Raw genomic sequence first — 26,219 nt, forward strand, 5'->3', positions numbered from 1 at the left:
ACCACGAGATCATGACCTGAGCGGAAGTCGGCCACTTAACCAACTGAGCCACCCAGGCGCCCCGAAAATACTCTTTCATAATCACTTATGTGATCGTTGTTGGCAAATTTCTTCTGAGGTAATTTTATTTCAGACTAATTCTCATGTGTCAGGGAATTCAACAAAACATGAAGGCACTTTGTATACCTGCACATAAAACTCACTAGTTGTTTCCAACTAATTAAGAATTTGGTGTGGTTAGAAAATGAATGGCTTGGTTACTAGGAAGATGGCGGCATAGGAGGACGCTGGGCTCACCGTGTGTCCTGCTGATCACTTAGATTCCACCTACACCTGCCTAAATAACCCAGAAAACTGCCAGAGGATTAACAGAATGGAGTCTCCTGAGCCAAGCGCAGACGAGAGGCCCACGGAAGACAGTAGGAAGGGCAGCGAGGCGGTGCACGCTCCACGGACTGGCAGGAGGGAGCCGGGGCGGAGGGGCAGCCCGCTGGCCAAGCAGAGCCCCGAGTCTGGCTGGCAAAAGCAGAGGGGACAGACGGAGTGTGTTTCGACAGCAAGCGGGACTTAGCATTGGGGAGGTCATAAGTTAACAGCTCTGCTCGGAAAGCGGGAAAGCTGGAGGACAAAGGGAGAGAGAGTTGCTGAGCCCCTGGACGACGCAGCTCAGTTTGGCAGGGAACAAAGGCACTAGCCAGCACCATCTCCCTCGCCCATCCCCCAGCCAAAATCCCAAAGGGAACCAATCCCTGCCAGGGAACTTGCTTGCTCCGCACAAACACCCAACGCTGTGCTTCTGTGGAGCCACCCCTCCGGCAGCGGGTCTGACTCCCTCCCGCTGCCACAGGGCCCCTCCTGAGGTGGATCACCTAAGGAGAAGCGAGCTAAGCCTGCCCCTCCTGCCGCCGTGCACCTTGCCTACTCACCCCAGCTAATACACCAGATCCCCAGCACCACAAGCCTGGCAGTGTGCAAGTAGCCCAGACGGGCCACGCCACCCCACAGTCAATCCCGCCCCTAGGAAAGGGGAAGAGAAGGCACACACCAGTCTGGCTGTGGCCCCAGCAGTGGGCTGGGGGCAGACATCAGGTCTGGCTGTGGCCCCGCCCACCAACTCCAGTTATACACCACAGCACAGGGGAAGTGCCCTGCAGGTCCTCACCACTCCAGGGACTATCCAAAATGATGAAACGGAAGAATTCCCCTCAAAAGAATCTCCAGGAAATAACAACAGCTAATGAACTGATCAAAAAGGATTTAAATGATATAACAGAAAGTGAATTTAGAATAATAGTCATAAAATTAATCGCTGGGCTTGAAAACAGTATACAGGACAGCAGAGAATCTCTTCCTACAGAGATCAAGGGACTAAGGAACAGTCAGGAGGAGCTGAAAACCGCTTTAAACAAGATGCAAAATAAAATGGAAACGTCCATAGCTCGGATTGAAGAGGCAGAGGAGAGAATAGGTGAACTAGAAGATAAAATTATGGAAAAAGAGGAAGCTGAGAAGAAGAGAGATAAAAAAATCCAGGAGTATGAGGGGAAAATTAGAGAACTAAGTGATACACTAAAAAGAAATAATATACGCATAATTGGTATCCCAGAGGAGGAAGAGAGAGGGAAAGGTGCTGAAGGGGTACTTGAAGAAATAATAGCTGAGAACTTCCCTGAACTGGGGAAGGAAAAAGGCATTGAAATCCAAGAGGCACAGAGAACTCCCTTCAGACGTAACTTGAATCGATCTTCTGCACAACGTATCATAGTGAAATTGGCAAAATACAAGGATAAAGAGAAAATTCTGAAAGCAGCAAGGGATAAACGTGCCCTCACATATAAAGGGAGACCTATAAGACTCGTGACTGATCTCTCTTTTGAAACTTGGCAGGCCAGAAAGGCTTGGCACGATATCTTCAGTGTGCTAAACAGAAAAAATATGCAGCCGAGAATCCTTTATCCAGCAAGTCTGTCATTTAGAATAGAAGGAGAGATAAAGGTCTTCCCAACAAACAAAAACTGAAGGAATTTGTCACCACTAAACCAGCCCTACAAGAGATCCTAAGGGGGATCCTGTGAGACAAAGTACCAGAGACATCACTACAAGCATAAAACATACAGACATCACAATGACTCTAAACCCGTATCTTTCTATAATAACACTGAATGTAAATGGATTAAATCCACCAACCAAAAGACACAGGGTATCAGAATGGATAAGAAAACAAGACCCATCTATTTGCTGTCTACAAGAGACTCATTTTAGACCTGAGGACACCTTCAGATTGAGAGTGAGGGGATGGAGAACTATTTATCATGCTCCTGGAAGCCAAAAGAAAGCTGGAGTAGCCATACTTATATCAGACAAACTAGACTTTAAATTAAAGGCTGTAACAAGAGATGAAGAAGGGCATTATATAATAATTACAGGGTCTATCCATCAGGAAGAGCTAGCAATTATAAATGTCTATGTGCCGAATACCGGAGCCCCCAAATATATAAAACAATTACTCATAAACATAAGCAACCTTATTGATAAGAATGTGGTCATTGCAGGGGACTTTAACACTCCACTTACAGAAATGGATAGATCATCTAGACACACGGTCAATAAAGAAACAAGGGCCCTGAATGATACATTGGATCAGATGGACTTGACAGATATATTTAGAACTCTGCATCCCAAAGCAACAGAATATACTTTCTTCTCGAGTGCACATGGAACATTCTCCAAGATAGATCATATACTGGGTCACAAAACAGCCCTTCATAAGTATACAAGAATTGAAATTATACCATGCATACTTTCAGACCACAATGCTATGAAACCTGAAATCAACCACAGGAAAAAGTCTGGAAAACCTCCAAAAGCATGGAGGTTAAAGAACACCCTACTAAAGAATGAGTGGGTCGACCAGGCAATTAGAGAAGAAATTAAAAAATATATGGAAACAAACAAAAATGAAAACACAACAATCCAAACGCTTTGGGATGCAGTGAAGGCAGTCCTGAGAGGAAAATACATTGCAATCCAGGCCTATCTCAAGAAACAAGAAAAATCCCAAATACAAAATCTAACAGCACACCTAAAGGAAACAGAAGCAAAACAGCAAAGGCAGCCAAAACCCAGCAGAAGAAGAGAAATAATAAAGATCAGAGCAGAAATAAACAATATAGAATATAAACTATAGAGCAGATCAACGAAACCAAGAGTTGGTTTTTTGAAAAAATAAACAAAATTGACAAACCTCTAGCCAGGCTTCTCAAAAAGAAAAGGGAGGTGACCCAAACAGATAAAATCATGAATGAAAATGGAATTATTACAACCAATCCCTCAGAGATACAAACAATTTTCAGGGAATACTATGAAAAATTATATGCCAACAAATTGGACAACCTGGAAGAAATGGACAAATTCCTAAACACCCACACTCTTCCAAAACTCAATCAGGAGGAAATAGAAAGCTTGAACAGACCCATAACCAGCGAAGAAATTGAATCGGTTATCAAAAATCTACCAACAAATAAGAGTCCAGGACCAGATGGCTTCCCAGGGGAGTTCTACCAGACATTTAAAGCAGAGATAATACCTATCCTTCTCAAGCTATTCCAAGAAATAGAAAGGGAAGGAAAACTTCCAGACTCATTCTATGAAGCCAGTATTACTTTGATTCCTAAACCAGACAGAGACCCAGTAAAAAAAGAGAACTACAGGCCAATATCCCTGATGAATATGGATGCAGAAATTCTCAATAAGATACTAGCAAATCAAATTCAACAGCATATAAAAAGAATTATTCACCATGATCAAGTGGGGTTCATTCCTGGGATGCAGGGCTGGTTCAACATTCGCAAATCAATCAACGTGATACATCACATTAATAAAAGAAAAGAGAAGAACCATATGATCCTGTCAATCAATGCAGAAAAGGCCTTTGACAAAATTCAGCACCCTTTCTTAATAAAAACCCTTGAGAAATTTGGGATAGAAGGAACATACTTAAACATCATAAAAGCCATTTATGAAAAGCCCACAGCTAACATCATCCTCAACGGGGAAAAACTGAGAGCTTTTTCCCTGAGATCAGGAACATGACAGGGATGCCCACTCTCACCGCTGTTGTTTAACACAGTGTTGGAAGTTCTAGCATCAGCAATCAGACAACAAAAGGAAATCAAAGGCATCAAAATTGGCAAAGAGGAAGTCAAGCTTTCACTTTTTGCAGATGACATGATACTGTACATGGAAAATCCGATAGACTCCACCAAAAGTCTGCTCGAACTGATACATGAATTCAGCAAAGTTGCAGGATACAAAATCAATGTACAGAAATCAGTTGCATTCTTATACACTAACAATGAAGCAACAGAAAGACAAATAAAGAAACTGATCCCATTCACAGTTGCACCAAGAAACATAAAATACCTAGGAATAAATCTAACCAAAGATGTAAAAGATCTGTATGCTGAAAAGGATAGAAAGCTTGTGAAGGTAATTGAAGGAGATTTAAACAAATGGAAAGACATTCCCTGCTCATGGATTGGAAGAATAAATATTGTCAAAATGTCAATACTACCCAAAGCTATCTACACATTCAATGCAATCCCAATCAAAATTGCACCAGCATTCTTCTCGAAACTAGAACAAGCAATCCTAAAATTCATATGGAACCACAAAAGGCCCAAATAGCCAAAGTAATTTTGAAGAAGACCAAAGCAGGAGGCATCACAATCCCAGACTTTATTCTCTACTACAAAGCTATCATCATCAAGACAGCATGGTATTGGTACAAAAACCGACACATAGACCAATGGAATAGAATAGAAACCCCAGAACTAGACCCACAAACGTATGGCCAACTAATCTTTGACAAAGCAGGAAAGAACATCCAATGGAAAAAAGAAAGTCTCTTTAACAAATGGTGCTGGGAGAACTGGACAGCAACATGCAGAAGGTTGAAACTAGACCACTTTCTCACACCATTCACAAAAATAAACTCAAAATGGATAAAGGACCTGAATGTGAGACCGGAAACCATCAAAACCCTAGAGGAGAAAGCAGGAAAAGACCTCTCTGACCTCAGCCGTAGCAATCTCTTACTCGACACATCCCCAAAGGCAAGGGAATTAAAAGCAAAAATGAATTACTGAGACCTTATGAAGATAAAAATCTTCTGCACAGCAAAGGAAACAACCAACAAAACTAAAAGGCAACCAACGGAATGGGAAAAGATATTTGCAAATGACATATCGGACAAAGGGCTAGTATCCAAAATCTATAAAGAGCTCACCAAACTCCACACCCAAAAAACAAATAACCCAGTGAAGAAATGGGCAGAAAACATGAATAGACACTTATCTAAAGAAGACATCCGGATGGCCAACAGGCACATGAAAAGATGCTCAACATTGCTCCTCATCAGGGAAATACAAATCAAAACCACACTCAGATATCCTCTCACGCCAGTCAGAGTCGCCAAAATGAACAAATCAGGATACTATAGATGCTGGAGAGGATGTGGAGAAACGGGAACCCTCTTGCACTGTTGGTGGGAATGCAAATTGGTGCAGCCGCTCTGGAAAACAGTGTGGAGGTTCCTCAGAAAATTAAAAATAGACCTACCCTATGACCCAGCAATAGCACTGCTAGGAATTTACCCAAGGGATACAGGAGTACTGATGCATAGGGGCACTTGTACCCCAATGTTTATAGCAGCACTCTCAACAATAGCCAAATTATGGAAAGAGCCTAAATGTCCATCAACTGATGAATGGATAAAGAAATTGTGGTTTATATACACAATGGAGTACTACGTGGCAATGAGAAAGAATGAAACATGGCCCTTTGTAGCAACGTGGATGGAACTGGAGAGTGTGATGCTAAGTGAAATAAGCCATACAGAGAAGGACAGATTCCATATGTTTTCACTCTTATGTGGATCCTGAGAAACTTAACAGAAACCCATGGGGGAGGGGAAGGAAAAAAAAAGAGGTTAGAGTGGGAGAGAGCCCAAGTATAAGAGACTGTTAAAAAGTGAGAACAAACTGAGGGTTGATGGGGGGTGGGAGGGAGGGGAGAGTGGGTGATGGGTGTTGAGGAGGGCACCTTTTGGGATGAACACTGGGTGTTGTATGGAAACCAATTTGACAATAAATTTCATATATTGAAAAAAAAAAAAAGGAAGAAACCAGGAACAGATTTAACTATAGAGAACAAACTGATGGTTACCAGAGAGGTCATGGGTGGGGAGATTAAGAATATACTTATCACAGTGAGAACTGAGTATCGTTTAGAATTGTTGAATCACTGTATTGTACACCTAAAACTAATATAACACTGTATGTTAATTCTACTCTAATTAAAATATAAACAGACAAATAAGCAAGTAAGCCTCTACTGAACACCTGTGTGCATAATAAAGCTTTCCAAGTTCCAAAAAAAAAAAAAAAAACAAAAAGAAAAAAAGAAAATGAATGGCTTAAACTTTACTTTTGTATTATATCCAAAGGAATTTATTTATTGATCAGTATTTTTTTAAGGATGGCTTCACAACCTTGACTGTCACCTAATTCCCAACTGGAGAGGAGAGTTGAATTAAGAGATGCTTTCCTTGAAAATGGTTTTTTATCAGCTCAAAAACCAAAGAGGATTGTCAAAAATGTGGATTGAGCAAATATAAACTCTCAGCCCCCAAAAGCCAATGGAAAAACAGATTAGCTAATTCTTCATGTTTTTTCTGGGTATATTCCTTTTTTTAAAATTAATGCTTTCGCATTCAACCAAATAAATTTACTGATCAAATTTACTGATATGACCCCCTGCTAATTAGAAATTTCTAATTGAGGGGTGCATGGGTAGTAGTTGGTTGAGCATCCAACTCTTGATTTCGGCTCAGGTCATGATCTCATGGTTCATGAGTTTGAGCCCCACATTGGGCTCTGGGCTGACAGTGTGGAGCCTGCTTGGAATTCTCTCTCTCTCTCTCTCTCTCTCTCTCTCTCTCTCTCTCTCAAAAGAAATAAATAAATAAATTTTAAAAATAAAGAAATTCTAGCTGATATTTAATGTGGCATGGACTTGTCTTTTACATTCAAATAATCCTGGTCTACAGTCTCTGCAGTTCTAAAATTCTAGAGACCCTGAAACTTAAAGATTGTTATAACTCAGCTGTTGGCAAACCCTAACCTGAACTAACATGAAGCTTTTTATACTTTTAATTTACCCACACAGTGTGAATGCTTACTCTTTACTACAGAACTGTTGATGTGTTGTATTTCAGGGGGCTTAGTAATATTTTTGCATTTCCAAGATATGAAAATTTTCAGTTCAAATCAGTGTGAAACCAGTAAGAATTGTAATAGTAGATGATTTTATTTTAAATAATTTTGTTTTCATTTTTGTCTTTGAAAAATTATCATAGCTTTTCAACTTTAATCTTTCCAAGTCATTAAGGAAACAACTTAATAGTCTATTTTTTATAAATGGAACTAAAGCTCAATGTATTCAGTGACTAAAGATAAAATAGTAACCATTTTCAAAGTCACCGCCATTATAAGGATTTTCAGATTTGTGACTTAATTTTATATTTTGGATAATGAATACAAAAAATTATGAGTATATCAATATTGAAGTGGGAAGAGGAGATATGATCAAGCAAATGATAAAATGATATGTATACTGCTTATATTTCTGTGAAAAATGCTGAATATCACATAATAATCTTTTAAAAGTACAGAATAAATTAGATGTCATTCTCCCTCAAATAAACAATGATTTTTAAAAATGGGACTAAAGTTTATAAGACAACTGTAAACATATTCAAACACAAAATTCATTCCTGTCTTTATCCTAGCAATGAAATATTTATACTTAGCTTACAAAGACCCTACACTATGTTATTTCTACCTCTCACAGATGAAAAATGTTGTCGACGCACCTGTTCCATTCAGCGGCCCCCCTTCCTGTTTTGATTATGACCCCACTTGTCATTTGGGTCACATTATGAGACAGTTAAAATATCTGACATGTTTGCTACAATGCACTTTCATTAAAAAAAAAAAAAACTAATGGGACTAAATATAATCAAAGATGTAAAAAAATAGCCATTTCCTTGGGCTGCTATTGGGGGGAAAAATGTGTACAAAATGTCAGAAGCTGTAAGAGAGCTCAAAAATTATATCCTTTCACCAGAATGATTCTACTTCTTGGACTTAGAGGTATCTAATATGCTTCACAAAAATACATATATGAGTGTTCATCACTGCTTTATTTTATTAAAAACAACCAAAATACACATGAATAAGGATTGATAAAATAAATTCTTATACATCCCTGTAATGGAATATAAATCATATTATGGAGGAATATATAATGGGTTAAAATATTCAAAATATATTTGGAGTGTAAAATGCCAGAATTAGAAAATAGTATGTACAGTTTGCACCCCACCCTCTTTATACCCAAGTGTGAAGATGTGTGTGTATTGTTTTGTGCTAATAATTTTCTGTATCTTCAAATTTTCTGCAGTAAACATATTCACAATAGGAAATTCTTAATATTATTTCATATTTCCTGGGTTATTTACACATTCCTAAAATTATTTGGGGAAAAACTAAACAAAAACAAGCATACACCACAAAGTGAAGAGTCATCAAGAATAACAAAATGAAGCAAATATCCCTACCAAAGTTCCAGGCATTTTCTAACTGATCGCCTGTAAAAGAAGGATGCTACCTATATAGATAAGTGGAAGTTAACAAAGTCTGTTTTGTGTCATTCGTCCAATCCATCAAATGCTATTTTAGCAGACAATATACTTCTTGAAGTGTTATACTTCTTTAACTTTAGCCTTTTTCTCCTTATCTGAAATTCTGAAATCTCTGAGGTACTTGATTATAATTTCAGTAAAAGAGGAAGTACCACTTTTCTCCCTAGATTTCTCATTTCAACTATTAGCACACAGGGTGGAATTTTTACCTCTTATTCATGGTGTCCAGCTCTCAACATCTTAACCTGGCAGAAGTAACAAACTAGCTGTAAATCTTCACCCAGACCACACTTGATTACTGTATGATGGGAAAATTAAACGTGAATAAAACAGCTAGAGCATTAGGGTGTTCTTGGAAGAATAAACACAAGTTGGAAGTCTTATGTGGATAGTGCAAAGTACAGGAAGGCAATCAATCATGTAAACATCAAATGAAAGGTTGGTGAGGAAGCCATTGGAGTCTGTCAGGCGCTCCCTGCAATAAATGGCTTATTCCATTTCTTTTCCCTTTCACTCAGTTTAGAAAAATGAATTCTGTAGAATCTGCAATATCCTAGAAGATTTTGTAAATTCTTATTCCTGTTTAAAGATACGCTTTTGAACAGAATGAGCTCAACCCATTGAAGAGGAGTTTTAGTTTATATAAAAGGGACACAGACATGTCATAGTGCACACCTCCCTGACTTTTTCTCCTCCTCCCACAAACAGGAAACTGTTAAGGCAGCAATAATAGAAGAGCAGAAGCGAAGTGAAAAGGCTGTGGAAGAGGCAGTGAAAAGAACAAGAGATGAATTGATAGAGTATGTAAAAGAACAGAAAAGAGTAAGTATCCCCTGAAGGGTTTTCATTTGTCCTTCCATAAACTGAAACATTGCTTTCATACAATAGCAGGACATTAAAAAATATTTATGTCCTTTGTCAAGCTAATTTAAGAGTCTCCAAGATTATTTTTCTGATATAATTGTATATTCTGATAGTTGTATCTTTAAACATAAATTCCATCTGTCAACAAAAAAGCAACACTGAATAACTTCCTGCTAGACTTCTAGAAGTGACCTATATATAGCATTTCCAACTAAACTACCTCATAAGAAGAGTAGACAGTTTTAGATTTTTAGGTTTTTTGCCATAATATTGTTAATTTCTTACACTATTTGTTGAAATTTACATACACCCTTTAGGCCTTCTATGTCAACACCACTGTGGTTCTAGTAGACTTCAATACAGTTAGCAAGCTAAGGCTCTTCTGTCATAGTTCCATTTCAGAAACATAATTCAGAATATACTTCTCAGAATTCAGATTACATATTGAAGCTTTTCAAAATAAATGTCACTTCAGTGCATTGTGGTCATTAATATATGGGTTTGAGCAGTGGCCGAAAATAATGAGTCAAACGTAATTTGTAGTCTTTACAACAAATCTTTAGACTTCTTAAGTAATAACCAAGATAAGATACACTTAAGATGTTTAATATAATATCTGTAATAAACATATTCTATTATAGTATATAATAAGTTACATAATAAATTTTCTTATATATGCAATGTTTTATGTTTTATTTGTATGTTTAGTATAACATGTTATATATTATAGATGTAACATGTAAGGATTATATAATATCAGGTATAAATGTGTAATATAAATATTATGTACCATTTATCCTGTGTGTTATATAATATAACATATAATAAAAATATAAATAAAACATAAAACTGTGTGTGTATGAGGAAACTTGACACATGATATCTAAATTTAATCGGTGATCAAAATGGCAAAATAAATAGAAAATATAAGATTATGTTTCAATTGGCAGTAAAGTGGAAGGCCAGAAGTACAGTAAAAAGTGCATGACACCGGGTTAATCACACACTCTTAATTTGAAGTCAAATTAGGTATGATACAAAGAAAATTCTCACCCCTCAATTGCTACCATTATGTTTCAACAAAGGAGAATTTGTTAGCAGAGTACAAATTGCTAATTAGGCTTTCTAGGTAAATCATCCATTCATAGAAGCATTTTGTATGGGACTAAATTTTTACACATGTTATCCAGGTGTCTTTAAAAGCAGTTTCACCCAAATAAATTCAATAAAACCAATAAAGAGGTGCTTAACCTTCTGAAGAGAAAACTGAGCCAAAAATAGTCAATTGACTTTTCAGGAAGTGATATATTCTCAGAAAACTGCTATTTCCATATGTATCCCCAGAATGCTTATTTTAAATCGTCTGGTTTAAAAGTAGTCATGCAGCAAAGGAATTATAGATGCTTTCCACATATGTACAGCAATTGCAGTAGTGAAAGAACTAGACTTCAGATAAATTCAAGATGTCTTGTGGGTGCATCCTTTTTTTTTATCAGGTTTTCTTAATAATATATGACCAATCCTTACTTGAGTTCTAAATCTGAACAAGAGATTATAGAACAAAGCAAACCCATTTATACCATTATTTTAGTATTTTTGTATTATTTAGTATTTTTTATCAAAATGGGAGATTTTTCTTAAAAAAATCAAAATGATACTACTTTCTCATCAAAAGGAGTCATGTGGCTGCCATAAGAAATATTTAAAATGAGAGCAAGAAATGCCTTTATAGGAGTTATCTGGTCTCTGGTAAGCAAAGTAACCCTTGAAGACAACTGACAATGAACTCTGCCACTTTAATCTGTATGTTCTTATGAATCGTATTAAAGGATTACTATTCATTTGTATTGGGTAAACCAGTTCTCACATGTAGAGACATTCATTAAATAACAGCAACAAAATCATGAAAGCATTTGACTCTGTTTGCACCAAAGTTCTACTTCTTTATGCTTGTTCCTGTATACGGTAAGGAGAATACACCTTACCTTACAGAATTGCTATGAGCTACTACGTATAATAAAATAGAATAGCTAACGTAAAAATTCAATAATGTGTGCTATGATTTTTATCATTTTCACTGCATTAAGGAGAAGAACAAACTCTTAGTAGCATTATTTTTTGTTAATTAAAAATGTGCATTTTAGGAAGTTTTAGAAAATTTCTTCTGAAGTTTACAGTGTGATTCTAAAAGTTTATTTTACTCTTGTTACTAGAATCACAGAAGAGTAGGACTGATTTATTCAGTGTGCAAGTAGGAAGTTTATTACTTCCACTTGGAGATTTGGGAGTTTTTTTTTTTATAACACATTGTGGAATACTTTTAACATTTGAATGTTTCCATCTCTTCAAACAGAAAAGCTATAAAAAAGGAAAATGGATAAAATATCTGAAATGGAGGACCAACTATTTACTAGACCTCTTTTTTATATAACTTTTTAAGAATTTAGATTCTCTATACTCTTCTTCTTTCCAAAACTGTATTTCAGTGTTTCAAGTTAATTTGTATGAATATCTTTGGGCTTGGAAATTTTTCACAAAAAATAAGATATCTCATAGCTTACAAAGTCATAGTTAGAAGAAACAAAAGTTTTTTAGCAAATTCATAATCTTCTAGTCTCTTTCCAAAAGAGTAAATTAGGGCAACTCATCTCTACTTCTTCCTTTGTAAGATGGATTTCTATTTGCATCAGAGAAGAACACTTTTCCAGAACGAAAATTTTCCTTTCTCCTCTCCAGCTTTTTTTAACTAGAGAGTCAACTTGAGATTTTTAGCATTAGACACCTCAAAAGCCCTATAGACTTTGGTTCCAACTGGGCTTACATTCCAGTCTGTGAAGTAATCTTCCCCTTTTGAAGTTTTCAGAAATCTTTGAAGGAAGAAGTCTAATGTTGTGTTAGTTCCTGTCTTTATATGTCTTTTGTCCTAAACAATTTTCCCTTTGACATCATCTTACCCTTACCAGATTCGCTAAACGGCTAAAATGAAGACTCTTTTCCTTACATCTTTCCTTTCAGTTTTTTGCTTTTAAGAGACAAAGAAACACAGAAAAATCCAAATGCTTAACTTTTCAAATAACTTATAACTTGTCCTACACGGTATAAGATTCAGTAGAATCACATTATCACCATAGAGGGTAACATTGCTTTTTCCATATATCTGCAGTCAACAAGTTTTTAATCAATTATCCAATCCTTTTAAGTATTACAGTTATACTAGGAATTAGAATTAAAATTGTACAAGAATTAGAATTATACTGAGAAAATGTCTTATAAACACCATTTACTAGTCTTTCTTGTTTCAAATCAATGGAAGTGTCACCAAATTTTATAAATACTATTCATCTGATCTGAGCATCTTTGACAGAACAAAGGGGCTACCTATACATGTACTAATTAAGTGAATTATAATTTTCATTGAAATTGGGGCACCTGGGTGGCTCAGTCGGTTAAGCGTCCGACTTCGGCTCAGCTCATGATCTCGCAGTTTGTGAGTTCCAGCCAGGCTCTGTGCTGACAGCTCTGAGCCTGGAGCCTACTTTGCATTCTGTGTCTCCCTCTCTCTGTTCCTTGCCTGCTAACACTCTGTCTCTCTGTCTCTCTGTCTCTCTCCCTCTCTCTCAGAAGTAAATAATCATAATAATAATAATTTACACTGAAATTGCATCCTAAATTATTTGCTAAGTTGGCTACATGGTACTTATACTGTTAGTCCAAGTCATAATAATAACCAAAAATTAGTATGGAACCAAAATATCCAAACAAGGAGAGCTTTTTAAGTGATCAATCAGAAAAATAATTCAAATTGATAATGGATCTGTCCCAGTGATAAAAATGCCTTCCTTTTAAGTATTCGAAGTAATAGGGTTTTTTTTAATCCTCTGTAAAGTCTATCTTGTTAAGCCCAGAAGAAATAATGATTATATTGAATTTGCAGTCAGCATGCAATTGAAAAGCTAGTGTTTTGCAGCTTTAGCTCTTATACGTTTTCTATCAGTTGATGAAAAGTATCTAATTTTTAAATAATCTTATAAGTCTTCTCTATAATTTTTAGAGCCGCAAAGAAAAGATAAATAGGATCATCTGCAAAGATTTCAGCAGGGTACCTTCAAGTGTAGTGCTTTGCATTGGAATGTATTTCATTAAAATTTAAATTTTGGTTTAAACTCTCTTGAATCATTATAAATTCTATATTAGAGATTGCAAACTAAAGCTCAAGGTTCAAGTCTGGTTTGCTGTTTGTTTTGTAAATAAAGTTTTACTGAAACACACAGCATACCCATTCATTTATGTAATGTTTTTAGCTGGTTTCGTGTTGCAACAGCAGAGTGGTTTGAGAGACTATCGGGACCATATAACATAAAATATTTACCATCTGGCCCTTTATAGAGAAAAGTTCATCAATGTCCATTCTAGACCATCAAAATCATCTTTTGGGGAAAATTTCTTCCTGTCAGGCCTTTAAAATATTTATTCTTTCATTGTGCCTCATTGTAACTAGACAATAGAAATTCCATAGGTGCCATTCTGGAAAAGATTTCTCTCTCGATATTAATTGCCAGGTAAGGTATTATAATATATCAAATCTTGTGTTTAGTGCCAGAAACTTTATTTTAGACTAAAGGAGATTGTAGAAAAATGAGATAGGAAAGACCACATCCCTTGACTCTTCCCTAGGGAGGAAGAATTTGTGGTTTATAATGACCTATGGCCCTTGGAATAAAATGGAGTGTTCCAACCCATCCCACAAGTTAAGACTGTTACACATGAGCTTGCTATGAGGGAGGAAGTGTGAATAACATTCAGCAAGCAACAACTACTCACAGCCAAGCAGTGATTCCTAAAAAATAAAATCTTGTCCAAATGTAATAAAAGATTATTTTTTTTTCCTCTTAACCAGAATTATGGCCTGTGTTTTCTAAGTCACCTCCAGGAAAATAATCTTCACTTTAGAGGATCCTTTTAATTTAGATCTTTAGACAAGACTAAGGAACAATTATCTTACTTCAAAGTTTTTGTGGTCAAGTCATTGTCAGAATTTCTTAATTTTAAAAGGACTCTTTTAATCCAGTTTTGCTATGTATTCTTTAGTGTTTGCGTCCCAGACTATTTATTAAGAGTTAGTATTTGGCCAAAATGAACTCTCCAATCAGTTCTACAGTTACTTGACTTAAACATGATTTCAAGACAGTTATTTAACGCCTTGTGGTGCTTGACTTTTCTTCTCTTAACAATATGGAAGTTCCACTGTCTGATCTGTAATGTCTCTTACACCTCTAAAATCTATCAACATTGTATGTAACATTTTCCTTGACAACTGGTAAATCTTTCGAGAGGCTTCTAAGTCTTGGTATAAATCAGTTGCATCATACTAGTGATTTTATGCATTATTTATGCATTAATGTGGAAAAGGACACTTTCGAACATCCCCCGGTCTTCTGCCTCATTTTCAATGATCTGTCAAATTATTACAATGACAGTTGGCTTCATTCTTCATTTTCATTCTAATTAATTAGCCTAATTAACTTGCTCCTACTCATCCTGGGGTAGGCTGTATCATCACCTATGCAAGAAGCATCTGCCCTTCTAACTGTACATTTGGGTATCATGTCAGAAAATGCTTCTGTCTGATCAAGGCCTAGTAAATTGAATGTACCCTCACATGTACTTGCTGCCCTTTCAGTCGTACCTCATTTTTTAATGCCAAAGGGAATTAAAGCTTCTGCACACAACCTGTATTTTAAGTTCATGCATAAAAAATTTACCTTCCAAATTTATAAAATTTCACCCATTTCAAATGGCACAATAACAAATAAATAGGTAGATAGATTTAGAAATAGCCAGTGCAAATCATTTTGCCACCTGATATTTCACTAGCTCATAAATTTATCCTCTCTAGATATAAAGAACAGAAAACTTAATTCAGAGGAGGGTTAGCGAAACCAGTGAGGTGAATAGGTTTCAAAAGTTTATGTAGTTTATAGAGGTGTGGTCTAAAAAATTATTTATTTTTTTCCGTCTTGCAATCCTTGAAAATTTATTTCATACAGTATACCTTAAAATAAAATTTATTGCCATCCTTCACTTTATATTTTAACAGTCTTCTTGACCCTCTTTCTTATTTTGCTATACTCAGTTGCATAAGAATAACCTTAAAAAAATTTGCTGACATGTGAATAGTCATGGTCTCTGGTGAGGGAGATCACTGTTGATCATTTCCATTTCAACAGTGGAGTAATTAAAAAGATAGATACAACTTCATGCTTCATTAAAGCCAATTACTATATCTGTTTCAGGAAATAACAACATATGTTCCAACTTAGAATTAAAATAACAATTTAATTAAGTACACATAAGAACTAATAGGTATACCAATTAATGTACTCTGTTTGGGGGATAGCATTTTGTTTAAAGAAAAAAACTTCTAAATCAAAGTACAGTAAGTAAATACTTCTGTTGAGGTCATTTAGAATCTAAAAATGCTTATCTCTGTTTTTGTGTGCCAACTTAAACTATTCATTTAAATAATTATCCAGTCACTTCTCAAATTATCACAATGACAATTGGCTTTATTCTTCAATGAAATGTTTTAACTTTTTTAAATACTCAAATGACTTTTCTCCACCAGTACGCTATACCAAAGTTCTTAAAATTTAGATGGTGATAAGAATTGATTCAAAACAAAGATAAATCAACAAAATGTCAACTTTGAGTCATAGCTTGTGTCAGTTAGGAATTGACACACCTGATGGATATACTATCATGGAAGGCCTATAAGCGAGGTATAGCATTTGAGATGGACCCAACCCAGTGAAGCTTTTACTCAGAATGTCTGGATATCTCATAATATAAATGGTGAGCAACTGGTCAAGAAGGAAAAACCAGAGGTCAGACCTAGAGGAAGCAGTAGCTATCAAAGGCCTCAAAATTGAAATGATGATAACAGTGATGATGAAAGCTAATACTTATGTACCATTTACCATATTCCAGGCACTAGTCTAAGGAGTGTGTGTGTGTGTGTGTGTGTGTGTGTGTATTCATTGTTAAGAATATTATTAGCCACCAAATCATAAAACTAGAAAGTGATAGTCTGGCTCTGGAGCCTGAGCTGTTTACCAGCAATCTACCTATGTGAGCAAGATACAGCAATAAAGAATAGCAATAAAGAATTATCTTATTATGATATGACTGTTAAAAGAACACCTAGAAATGTTCAGCTTAAGTGGAATTGAAGTTGTTGAAGTGAAATGTTCTGTATCAGAAAACAATACAAAACAAAAACCATTTATTGAGTGCCAAGTTTGTCCAAAATATTATGGCAGCTGCTTTATTTACACTGTTTCACATAATCCTCAAAACAACTCTGAAATAATATCTGCTGTTTGCAGACAAGGAAAATTGAAAGTCAGTGATATTTGATCATGGCGCAAGATCAGTAAGAGAGTCAAAATTTTAACTTGGTTCTGTCTGACTGCAAACCATATAGGGAGATGCCCCAGTAGCTCCTTAAGTCTGATTAGATAATTTGCTTTCTGCATTACTTTTCATACAGTAGTCTAGGATTGTCAGTTTCTCCACTAGCAGGCTTTTAATCCCCTTTCTACTTTTCCAGGCTCTATTTGGATAAATTAAATAAATTAGCTCCATCCAGACAAATGAGGAAGGAAAGTAGAAAAACAAGGATAGTGTACAGTCATACAGAGTTCACTTGGGAAATTGCTTGCAGTTATGTATTGCATACAATTTATAAGTTATTTTTAAGTAGCTTTTTCACCTACTGGGAACTTCTGAGGACCCTAACAAAGACTATTGGTTTAGATAGCTTAAATATTATTTCTGCAGGGTTTTAAGATTTGATTTATATAGCAAAGAAGACTGATATTTTTCTAGTTGGCGTGACCATGTTAGGTAGTAGTAAAAGATTGACAAAGTCTTAAAATGAAGTTTTATGAAATGTACAACATAAATTAAGCTGTGACGTTAAAACCACCACCAGCTTATGTGATAGCAGTGATAAGGTAACGATAACTTTGCTTTGTCTTTTTTAAAACCATTCTAGCTCTATTATTCCAGGTGGTATTATCTCTATCTTTAGTTCTCATAAAAGTCTTTGTGGGTGTATTCCAGGAGTTAGTACACATTTCTACTCACATACAGGCTAATGCCAAACTCCCTTAAAATTATACTCCTGTAGGAATTAAAAAGAAAACTAACATGTCAGATTATTTCAGTCCTTTAAAATAGATCCAAATATACAAGTCATTATTGCAAACAAGTTTTTATGTAGCAAATTAAGAAAACTGAATCATGATCCCAACATAATCTGTTTGAAAACCAATTTTGTTAAATTTTGAAGTTAGTTGGCATGGATAATACTTTTTTACAAAAACTTGATTTTATATTATTTTAGCACAGAACTAAGTAGTATAATCCTAGTATTTACTTGTCTGACACTTCTCAATGGCTCTTGATTCTTAATTTAATCTTGCTAGATAGAAGAAATTGTCATTTAAAAGAAAGATGCAGTGTTCGAACAGTAACAATTCAGGCTTTGCACTAATATCTGCAAGAGTTTCTTGTAAAACATTTACAAATAATATAACTTTCTCTTGTGTACTTTGAACAATTGGCTATAGAAATTATATCTGTGGGATTGTAGACTTACTCTATAATAAGTTAATGTTCTTTATATTACCTGCATATTTATGAATATCTGTTGTTTCCCATTCTTTGACTTATTTTTTAAATGTATAAATAATTAAGAGATGAATTATTTTTCATGTGCTACTTTTTAACTGAAATTCTTGAAATGACTATTATTTCCTTGTCAAAATTTACTTTCAGTAGAAAGGAGATGGTATTATTACCAAAAGACACTAGTAGTTTTTACATTTAAACTACTTGATTTATTATATAGTTGTTTTCCATCATATGTATCTCCTCGGCCATCAGTTCTTTCCTTTGAAAAAATAGCAAAAATAACAATTTGGTTTGTAACTAATAGTGCCTTGGAAACAGCATGAAAAAATCATTTTCTAAGAGATGCGGTATTTTTCTTCTCATATGAAAACAGAGAAAACCTCCTTGACATTCTGTTCGTTGCTGATTCATATGCACTGACATGACCTCTCTGTGCTCCTGTCTTGCTCTGGAAGCTTTGTGCTCCCTCTTTAAAGGAAGGCCAATTATTTAATACATGTGAACTCTAGTCTGTAACAGAGAGGAAGCAGATACATCATTTATTATCATCACATTATTTCTGAATGAAATCCATTAGATTATGGGTGAATCACATGTCTGCCTTAGTCTTTGACTAGATTGTCAGACAGTTTTTCTTATTTTTTAAAATAAAGAATACTAAATGGATAGATAAGACATAATTGTACTTCTTTCTCTGGGATTGATGCAGCAATGTACATCTCTTATTTTATCTCCTTTTAAAGATATTATTCTGTATTCTTTTTCTAGTCATTTTTCATCAATTCTCCTCATCATTGATTGGTTCAGTTGAGATTCCATGCATGAGATTCCATAATCCTTAGTTTTATACATAAAGGTGCAGCATTCACATGAGTTTACCCCCTAAGAACTAATTTTTATCGTTGCATCCCTTTAACAGAAAATTTGCAGTTACCCTGATTAAGATCCTATAAATATCTGACAAGTTGTTGGTCTACTTGAAAACTGTTTATTTTTAAAATTCAGATTGAATTCCTAATTTTAAGCAGTAGAAGTTGACTCTGACTGCTTAAGCAGAAAAAGCAGTTTATTTATTAAGAGGTTATTGGGATGGGAAAATGGGCTTTGAAATTCAGCTTCCAAAAGCAAACCCCAAAACCATGACATAGAACTGGCCTCATGAGGAAATCTCATTGCTGCTGCTTCCCCACCAAACTCCCCCCAAACTTATTGCTTTCACTTCCCCACCTAACACCACTTGTGTATCACTGACTGCATCTCACAGCCTCTGGCTAAATCTCTGCCTCTACCCTCACCAGTTAAAAAAGTCCCATATGGAGTTTCATTCATCAGATTGCTCATTTCTTACTGAAATCTCATGGGTGTAAACCGGGTTGGTAGACCTTTGATCACATGTCTGCCTATATACTGGGTACAAAAACAAGCTAAGAAAATACTCTTTGTGCATTCTGTCTCACAGTGACTAAACTTATAAGCATAGGATATCTCCTGATATGTTAAGGGTTTTTCCAAAATGCTAAAACAAGAAAACATGACAAACATACACTATCCTACATTGCTTGGCTATTCAACATCAATTTATATATACCCTTTGCTAATACTTTAACCTTCAAAATAGACCCTTCTTCCATACTTAACAATATTAACGGTAACATCAGGTAAAGTAAGAGCAAAATACTTCAGCTATCCCTTATAAAAACAAAATGTGTTCACAAAGGGAATGGCCTGAAATCTGTTGCAGCAACCTACCACAAGGCAAGTATAGCTGAGAGTGTGAGTGATCTGATCATATGATCTCTGCTGTAAGAACTTTCTCAAGTCTCATTCCATATATGTCACAATCACTTAATATGGCTTGCTACTGAGCATGCCTAATTTAATAGTTCAGTGAATCAGCTAAACCAAGTTCATTTGGGGCAGATCAGGTCACATTTATTTTTTCCACAGTCCAACATACAGACTCTAATAGGACTTAGTAGCAAGCTAAATGCTCCTTTCCAAAGGAACAAATTTCCTGCCTGGTGATGTTGCTCCAAAACTTTAGAGATCTCAGTTGGGATTCCTCAATCAGAACTTGCCACAGGCTCCATCTAGCATTTGGATAAAATATTGGCAGTTCTAAGTACATTGAATCAGTAGATCATGAAGGCCAGGTAGATACTCTGTGGCCCGGATTAACTAGGAGGGCTCCTTTTTCCTCTTGTGCCCACTCATACCTGGGGGCTTTCAGGTCACTTTATAAATAGGTCAAAGCAAGATTCCCGATGTGATATATATTACTTTCAAAAGACACATGCCACTGCGCCTCTTTCTTGGTAGCAGGAGGCACAAGGCACAGTTACTTTTAACTTTCTAGAGGTTATCCTGATACACTTAAGATCACTGGGCCCTCAGAAACTTCACCGAGGTGTAGCTCTTATATATTCATATAATGTGTCTCCCACCTTACTACACTTATATTAGACTTATAGATGTGTTTAACATATCTGTACAAAGAATCCTGAATACTTATTACCTCCAGCTTTCCAGGTCCTGGAGACATAATGTCATCAATATAGTTGTCCTATGTTTTGGCGAGACAGTAATGGTCTTTGTGAAATATATTGCAGTTCAGAGCCAAATAATTTATATAACCCTAAGATAGAATAGTTTATTGCTCTATGAAAGCAGCTGTTACAGGTGTTCTCTCTCTGTTGGGAAAGAGGAAAAAAATCATTTGCAGATTAATAGTCCTATACCTGGTGCTGAGAGCTTGAGTAAAGAATGTACATCTGCAATAGCAGCTGCTTATGAAATCACTATCTGATGAAGCCTCTGGTAATCTACTATCCTTCTCCAGTGCCATTTGTATACTCTGTGTGTTTAAGGTCCTAGTGGGCTGGATGTGAGGCAGATTCAGGGTAAAACTCCAGTCATCATTTGATTCCTACAATCATCCTTTGTGACCACTAATCCACAGTGGTATTCTAGGTCCCTTGTTTTTTAGGATTAGTTCAGAGCTGTTATACAACAGTACTCAAAAGACCTGGTATTTCCCTTTCTTCAGTGCAGTTACCTTGATGAGAAAGGCCAAGCTCACAGTTTACAGTTTACACCTCTGATGTCATTACAAGCTGTATCTTTAGGAACTTGCATTCTCTTCTTTGCTCAGAAAGCTCTGAGTCTGCAAATAATTGACAGGACTAGAAATTGGAAAAGACGTTATAAATTTTTGTTGTAGTGGCTCAAGACAGGCATCTCTTCATTAAACCTGGGAATCTTATAATTTTATTAAGTTGGAATTTTTTGATGCCTATCTGTTATATGGATCATTTGATCAAGTAGCCAAAGCCAATGGTCAGTGTGGGCCAGAGCATTCTGATTACAACTCAACTCCATGGAAAGCAGCATGAGCACTTCTGGTCTATAAAAAATGGACAGTGTTGTCCACCAGTGCTGGCTTTTCCTTCCCCGGGAGCATTAGGGAATAGTTGTTCGCTGCGATTTTTGTCTTGAACTGAGAAGTTAGAATTGTGAACATTTCATTATCTTTTTTAAAGCTGTGCTATGGAAATAAAAGCAAGTAATTTTGTCTTCTTCACACTCTTTATATTGTTGTTCTATATTAGTAGTCTCTGGATCTTCCGAAGTCTTGCCTTCATTGATCACTTCATTTCAAGTGACTGTAGGTAATAATTTTTTACTTGGCTACTATGCAGGCTGCCAGATGTTGCTTTTTAATTTTTTTTTCTCTTTCAGAAAACTGGCTGGAACTTTAGAGCCATCAGCCCTTAGAGAGCCAGAACTAACCATAGATCTTTCTGATATTCCTGAGGTTACATTGCCTTCAGCCGCTGCTTAGTAGCCATTTAGTGTCAATCAGGGTTTTTCTGGCTACTTAAACAGTAAAAAAGCTTATTAAAAGGAAATTGAGTAGTTGACCAAATTGTTGAAAGCCGGAGAACCAGGATGAAGGTTAAGCTTCCAGAAACAATACCAAAACTACACCACAAAACTTGTTCAAAGATAAGTCCTTCTTCGCTGCTACATTCCCATCAAGCACCAAAAGAACCCATTGCTTAATGCAACCATTGAAATATCCAACAGTTGAATGTGTCTCATCCATACGAGCAAAACGGTTGGTCTACAGAGCTTCCTTCCTCTTGTTCTTTCTGAATCAAAGTCTATTACAGTCAACTTTGATTAGCAGAGCCTTGGGAGTAGAGCAGGTTAGATAACTAAGTTTTCTGAGTTTTACCTAGGGGAGTTATACCTCATAAGGCTAGAAATTCATCAAACACAGGAAGGGTATCAAAAATCAGAGAACATTATAAATGGCCACTACATATTTTGAGAATTTTTTCCAAGTTGCTATGGTTACTGTAGAAATATTTTTCCAGCTTTTTAGTCTCATGGCTAATTCTAAATCTGATCCTTTGAAGTCAAACTACATGGGTTTCATTCTTACTAAATCAGGACTTTAGCAGTCGCCAGGTTCATCAGACATCTTGTAGAAAGTTTGCCACTTGGACACCACAAGTTCATACTTTCTCAAATAATCTGAGGTTTCTACAGTTACGCCTAAGTGATGTGACACTATTCAGAGGATATGCAGTATTTGGATAGATAAGGTTTTTGTTCCATGTATTTGTGCTAAAAATAGATAGTTTTAGAAGATATATATAAATAGATTTTTTTTTAAGTTTTAGTGATTAAATTTGTTCTTGCGTTAACCAACAATTTTTACCTTTGGTAATTTAGGGACATCTTTTGTACATTAATTATAGTACTTGTTTTCATAGAGTGATGGCCACAAAGATTCCTGAAGTAGAAAGAACTTGATTAACTTGTAATTCACCTAGATTAAATTTTAGTTGTCTCTTGTGTCCTTGGAAACATCTTTGTTCTCTGTATTTACTTCACGCTCTTATCAGTGGATCTATTTCTTCTAAATCCTCTCCATTTTCTTGCTGTCAAGCCTGTTATCCATGACCTCTGCTATGTTTTTCAACTCTGAAGAAACTAAAGAAAATAAGAAACTAGATAGCAAAGTACTCTTTGTCATATTTAAGTCACATATGTTCTAAGTCTGAAAAAGGAGAATCTTTAGTCCCTAACTGTGTAATAAATATATAGGTTTTGTTCTGTCTATTTTCACAGGTCCTTTTTACTTCTGTCTTTGTTTGAGATTGTGGGCTATAGAAGATTATGGCTGCCCAAACCCTGGCTGCCAGTCAGAACATTATTATACTAGTAAGTTTCAACATTAGATCCCTCCAATCCATTTGAGGCTTTTCCAGATAATGTTTTCCAGCCTAGATAATTTTCTGAACATTGGAGTTGAAGTACAATATTTTAGGATAAATCCTATATCCAACATTCAGTGTATGTTGGGATCGATTCATTAAATGATCCCACTATTCTTGACACCAAGATTTTTCAAATTTTCATATTTTTCACATGCATAATGTGATCATTACCTTGTACCAGGAACATATTAATCATAGTTTCTTTGCCATTTTACAAGAATTTTAATGTCTGCTTTTTATTCATCTGTGGGGACATTTGGCGTATAAAATAACTTTGTTGCTTAGTTTTTCCTTTATAGTTTAGAGTGCTTATTCATTTAAGATTTAGTGTGACTATAATATATTCAACACTTCGCTTTTGTCCTCAATATTTATTCCATTCCTGTGGTTCACATTTTCCTCTTCTTATGTATCATGTGTTGAAAATGAAAATATCTTGTCTGGGGTGGAGCTTAGCCACTGGACTAAACAAACATGCTCTCCTTCTGCTCTTAGTTGATTTTAGTGGTTAAATTACTAAAAAATCCTATTAATAAAAAAAGAAGTTTTACATCTACCTTTTTTTATTGTGTACTTTAATAGTTAGTAAAAGTCCCTTCCTTTCAACTCTTCCACCAAAATGCAACTTGTTCACTCATATTTCTTTCATGTTTAAGACTCTGACATTAGTAGTCAACAGATTAATGAAAATAGCATAGACTTTCAAGAATCAAAGTTTTTGAATTTAGTGAAAGAAATTAAACCACTTGAACACAGTTTCTAAAAGTCAGAGGGTATCTATTATGGGCTATCCAAGGTATGTTCTTCTTACATCGATGGCAGAAGTGCAAGAGGGGAAACCCAAGAACGTGAACAAGTTTTTGACTGTGTCACCTCTGACATCTTGTGGGCCAAAGCAAGTCATATGGCCAAGCCCAAGGTCAAAAGGGAGAAAAGTATATTCCACCCACTACTAGGCCAACCATGTTGCACAGTCAAATTCAACATCAGTGGAGTGCAAAACTAATCCTCCCATGGAGGTGGAGAAAAAGAATGGGTTAATGGTTGCCAAACAGTAATCTAATCTACCAAATAAACCAATCTCAGCAAGCTACTCTCTCTTCTACTAACCTTACTTTATTGTATCATGATTCCATTTTATTTTCTTCTTAGTATATAACATTATCTGAAACTATTTGAATAGTTTATATTGCATTTTTCATTCAATCATCAAATATCATCAGAGACCTAATATGTACTAGGAAGTACTCTAAGTACTAGAGATGCATCAATTAAAAAAACACGGACAAAAATCTGTATTAATTGTCTATCTCCCTCATTAAAGTATCTTGTCTATTTTGTTCACCACTGTATTCTCAGTATCTCAGAGTAAGCTCGGCACATAGCAGATGTTCAAGAAGATTTTGTTTTGAGGCACCTGGGTGGCTCAGTTAAGCGTCCAACTTCAGCTCAGGTCATGATCTCATGGTTTGTGAGTTTGAGCCCCACGTTGGGATCTGTACTGACAGTGCAGAACCTGCTTGGGATTCTCTCGCTCTTGCTCTTTTGCTTTCAAAATAAATAAATTAGAATTTTAAAATAAAAAGAAAAGAAAATTCTGTTTCATGAATGAAGAAAGGCCATTAAACATTTATGTGATATAACTCCATTTGTTCAGATCCTCTGCTTATTAGGCAGCTTTCTGATTATGACTTGTTTACAACACAGGGAAGTTTTTACACAGTCTGGTGAACTTGACTTACTGTGACTCTTTTGAGAGAAAGATTTGTGCTTAGTATTGTGGAAATCTGAGGTCTTGACCTGCACAGCTAAAAACCAGTCCTTCAATGTAGTAAACTCACCATGGTAAAATCACCCTGAGAAACTTAGAGAGATACCATTGGCTAAGTATACTTTTAATTCCTTTCTAAGCAGATACATAGCAAGCACAAAGGATATGTGAAGAGTGAAATTAATACCATTACCACGTTTTGAATCATGGAAAGCTGTGCTACCCATTTGCTTTGGGCTTTTAAAGCTCTGTTTCAATAACTTTTTCTCAGAATATGTATATACTGTACAAAACTAAGAAAAAACTTAACAAAGGATTGTCAGTAGATCTATTCCATAGAGATTTGAACTGCATTATCAACAGTCAGCACAGGAATGTTCCCAACTTCCCTCCCTGAAGCTGTAATTGTTTTATTTCTACACTCAACCTATTAGTGTCTAATAGTGTACAGTCTGGCCAATTTGACATTTAAAATAAAAGCAGTTAGTGCTCACGTCAGCGGCACATACACTAAAACTGGAACAAAACAGAGAAGATTAGCATGGTCCCTGTGCAAGGATGACACATGAAATAAAATCAGCAATTCTCATATATGCTGTAGGTTCTTAAGACTTTCTCATACGTTAGGGTGTGAAAAATATTAGATGCCCTAGATAAAGTCTTTCAAGAGCTACTACTGTCTGCTAAAGAATATACTATGATTTAACTACAGGAATTTTTTTGTTTGTTTGTTTTTAATAATTCATTGTCATTTTAGCTAACATACAGTGTATACAGTGTAGTCTTGGCTACGGGAGTAGATTCCCATGATTCATCCCTTACATACAACACCCAG

The 26,219-nt window shown here is 35.7% G+C and overlaps 1 protein-coding gene and 1 non-coding gene across 10 annotated transcripts in view; both read left to right on the forward strand.

Annotated features, from left to right (window-relative positions):
* CCDC91 (coiled-coil domain containing 91) overlaps positions 1-26,219 on the forward strand; it is a 349,643-nt gene that overhangs the window by 285,303 nt on the left and 38,121 nt on the right. For 8 of the 9 annotated variants that reach the window (XM_042992023.1, XM_042992028.1, XM_007075649.2 and 5 more), the window contains one exon: positions 9,473-9,586. In XM_042992023.1, the coding sequence (XP_042847957.1) occupies positions 9,473-9,586 (114 nt within the window). Of the gene's footprint in view, positions 1-9,472; positions 9,587-23,464; positions 23,507-26,219 lie in introns of those variants that run through there. The other variant, XM_042992024.1, reaches the window with a different exon arrangement.
* LOC122240618 lies at positions 25,871-25,978 on the forward strand. Its single transcript, XR_006220397.1, has one exon. It is a non-coding gene; the product is annotated as a U6 spliceosomal RNA (small nuclear RNA).

This window comes from Panthera tigris, chromosome B4 (genome assembly GCF_018350195.1).
Source record: "Panthera tigris isolate Pti1 chromosome B4, P.tigris_Pti1_mat1.1, whole genome shotgun sequence".
NCBI classification, from domain to species: domain Eukaryota; kingdom Metazoa; phylum Chordata; class Mammalia; order Carnivora; family Felidae; genus Panthera; species Panthera tigris.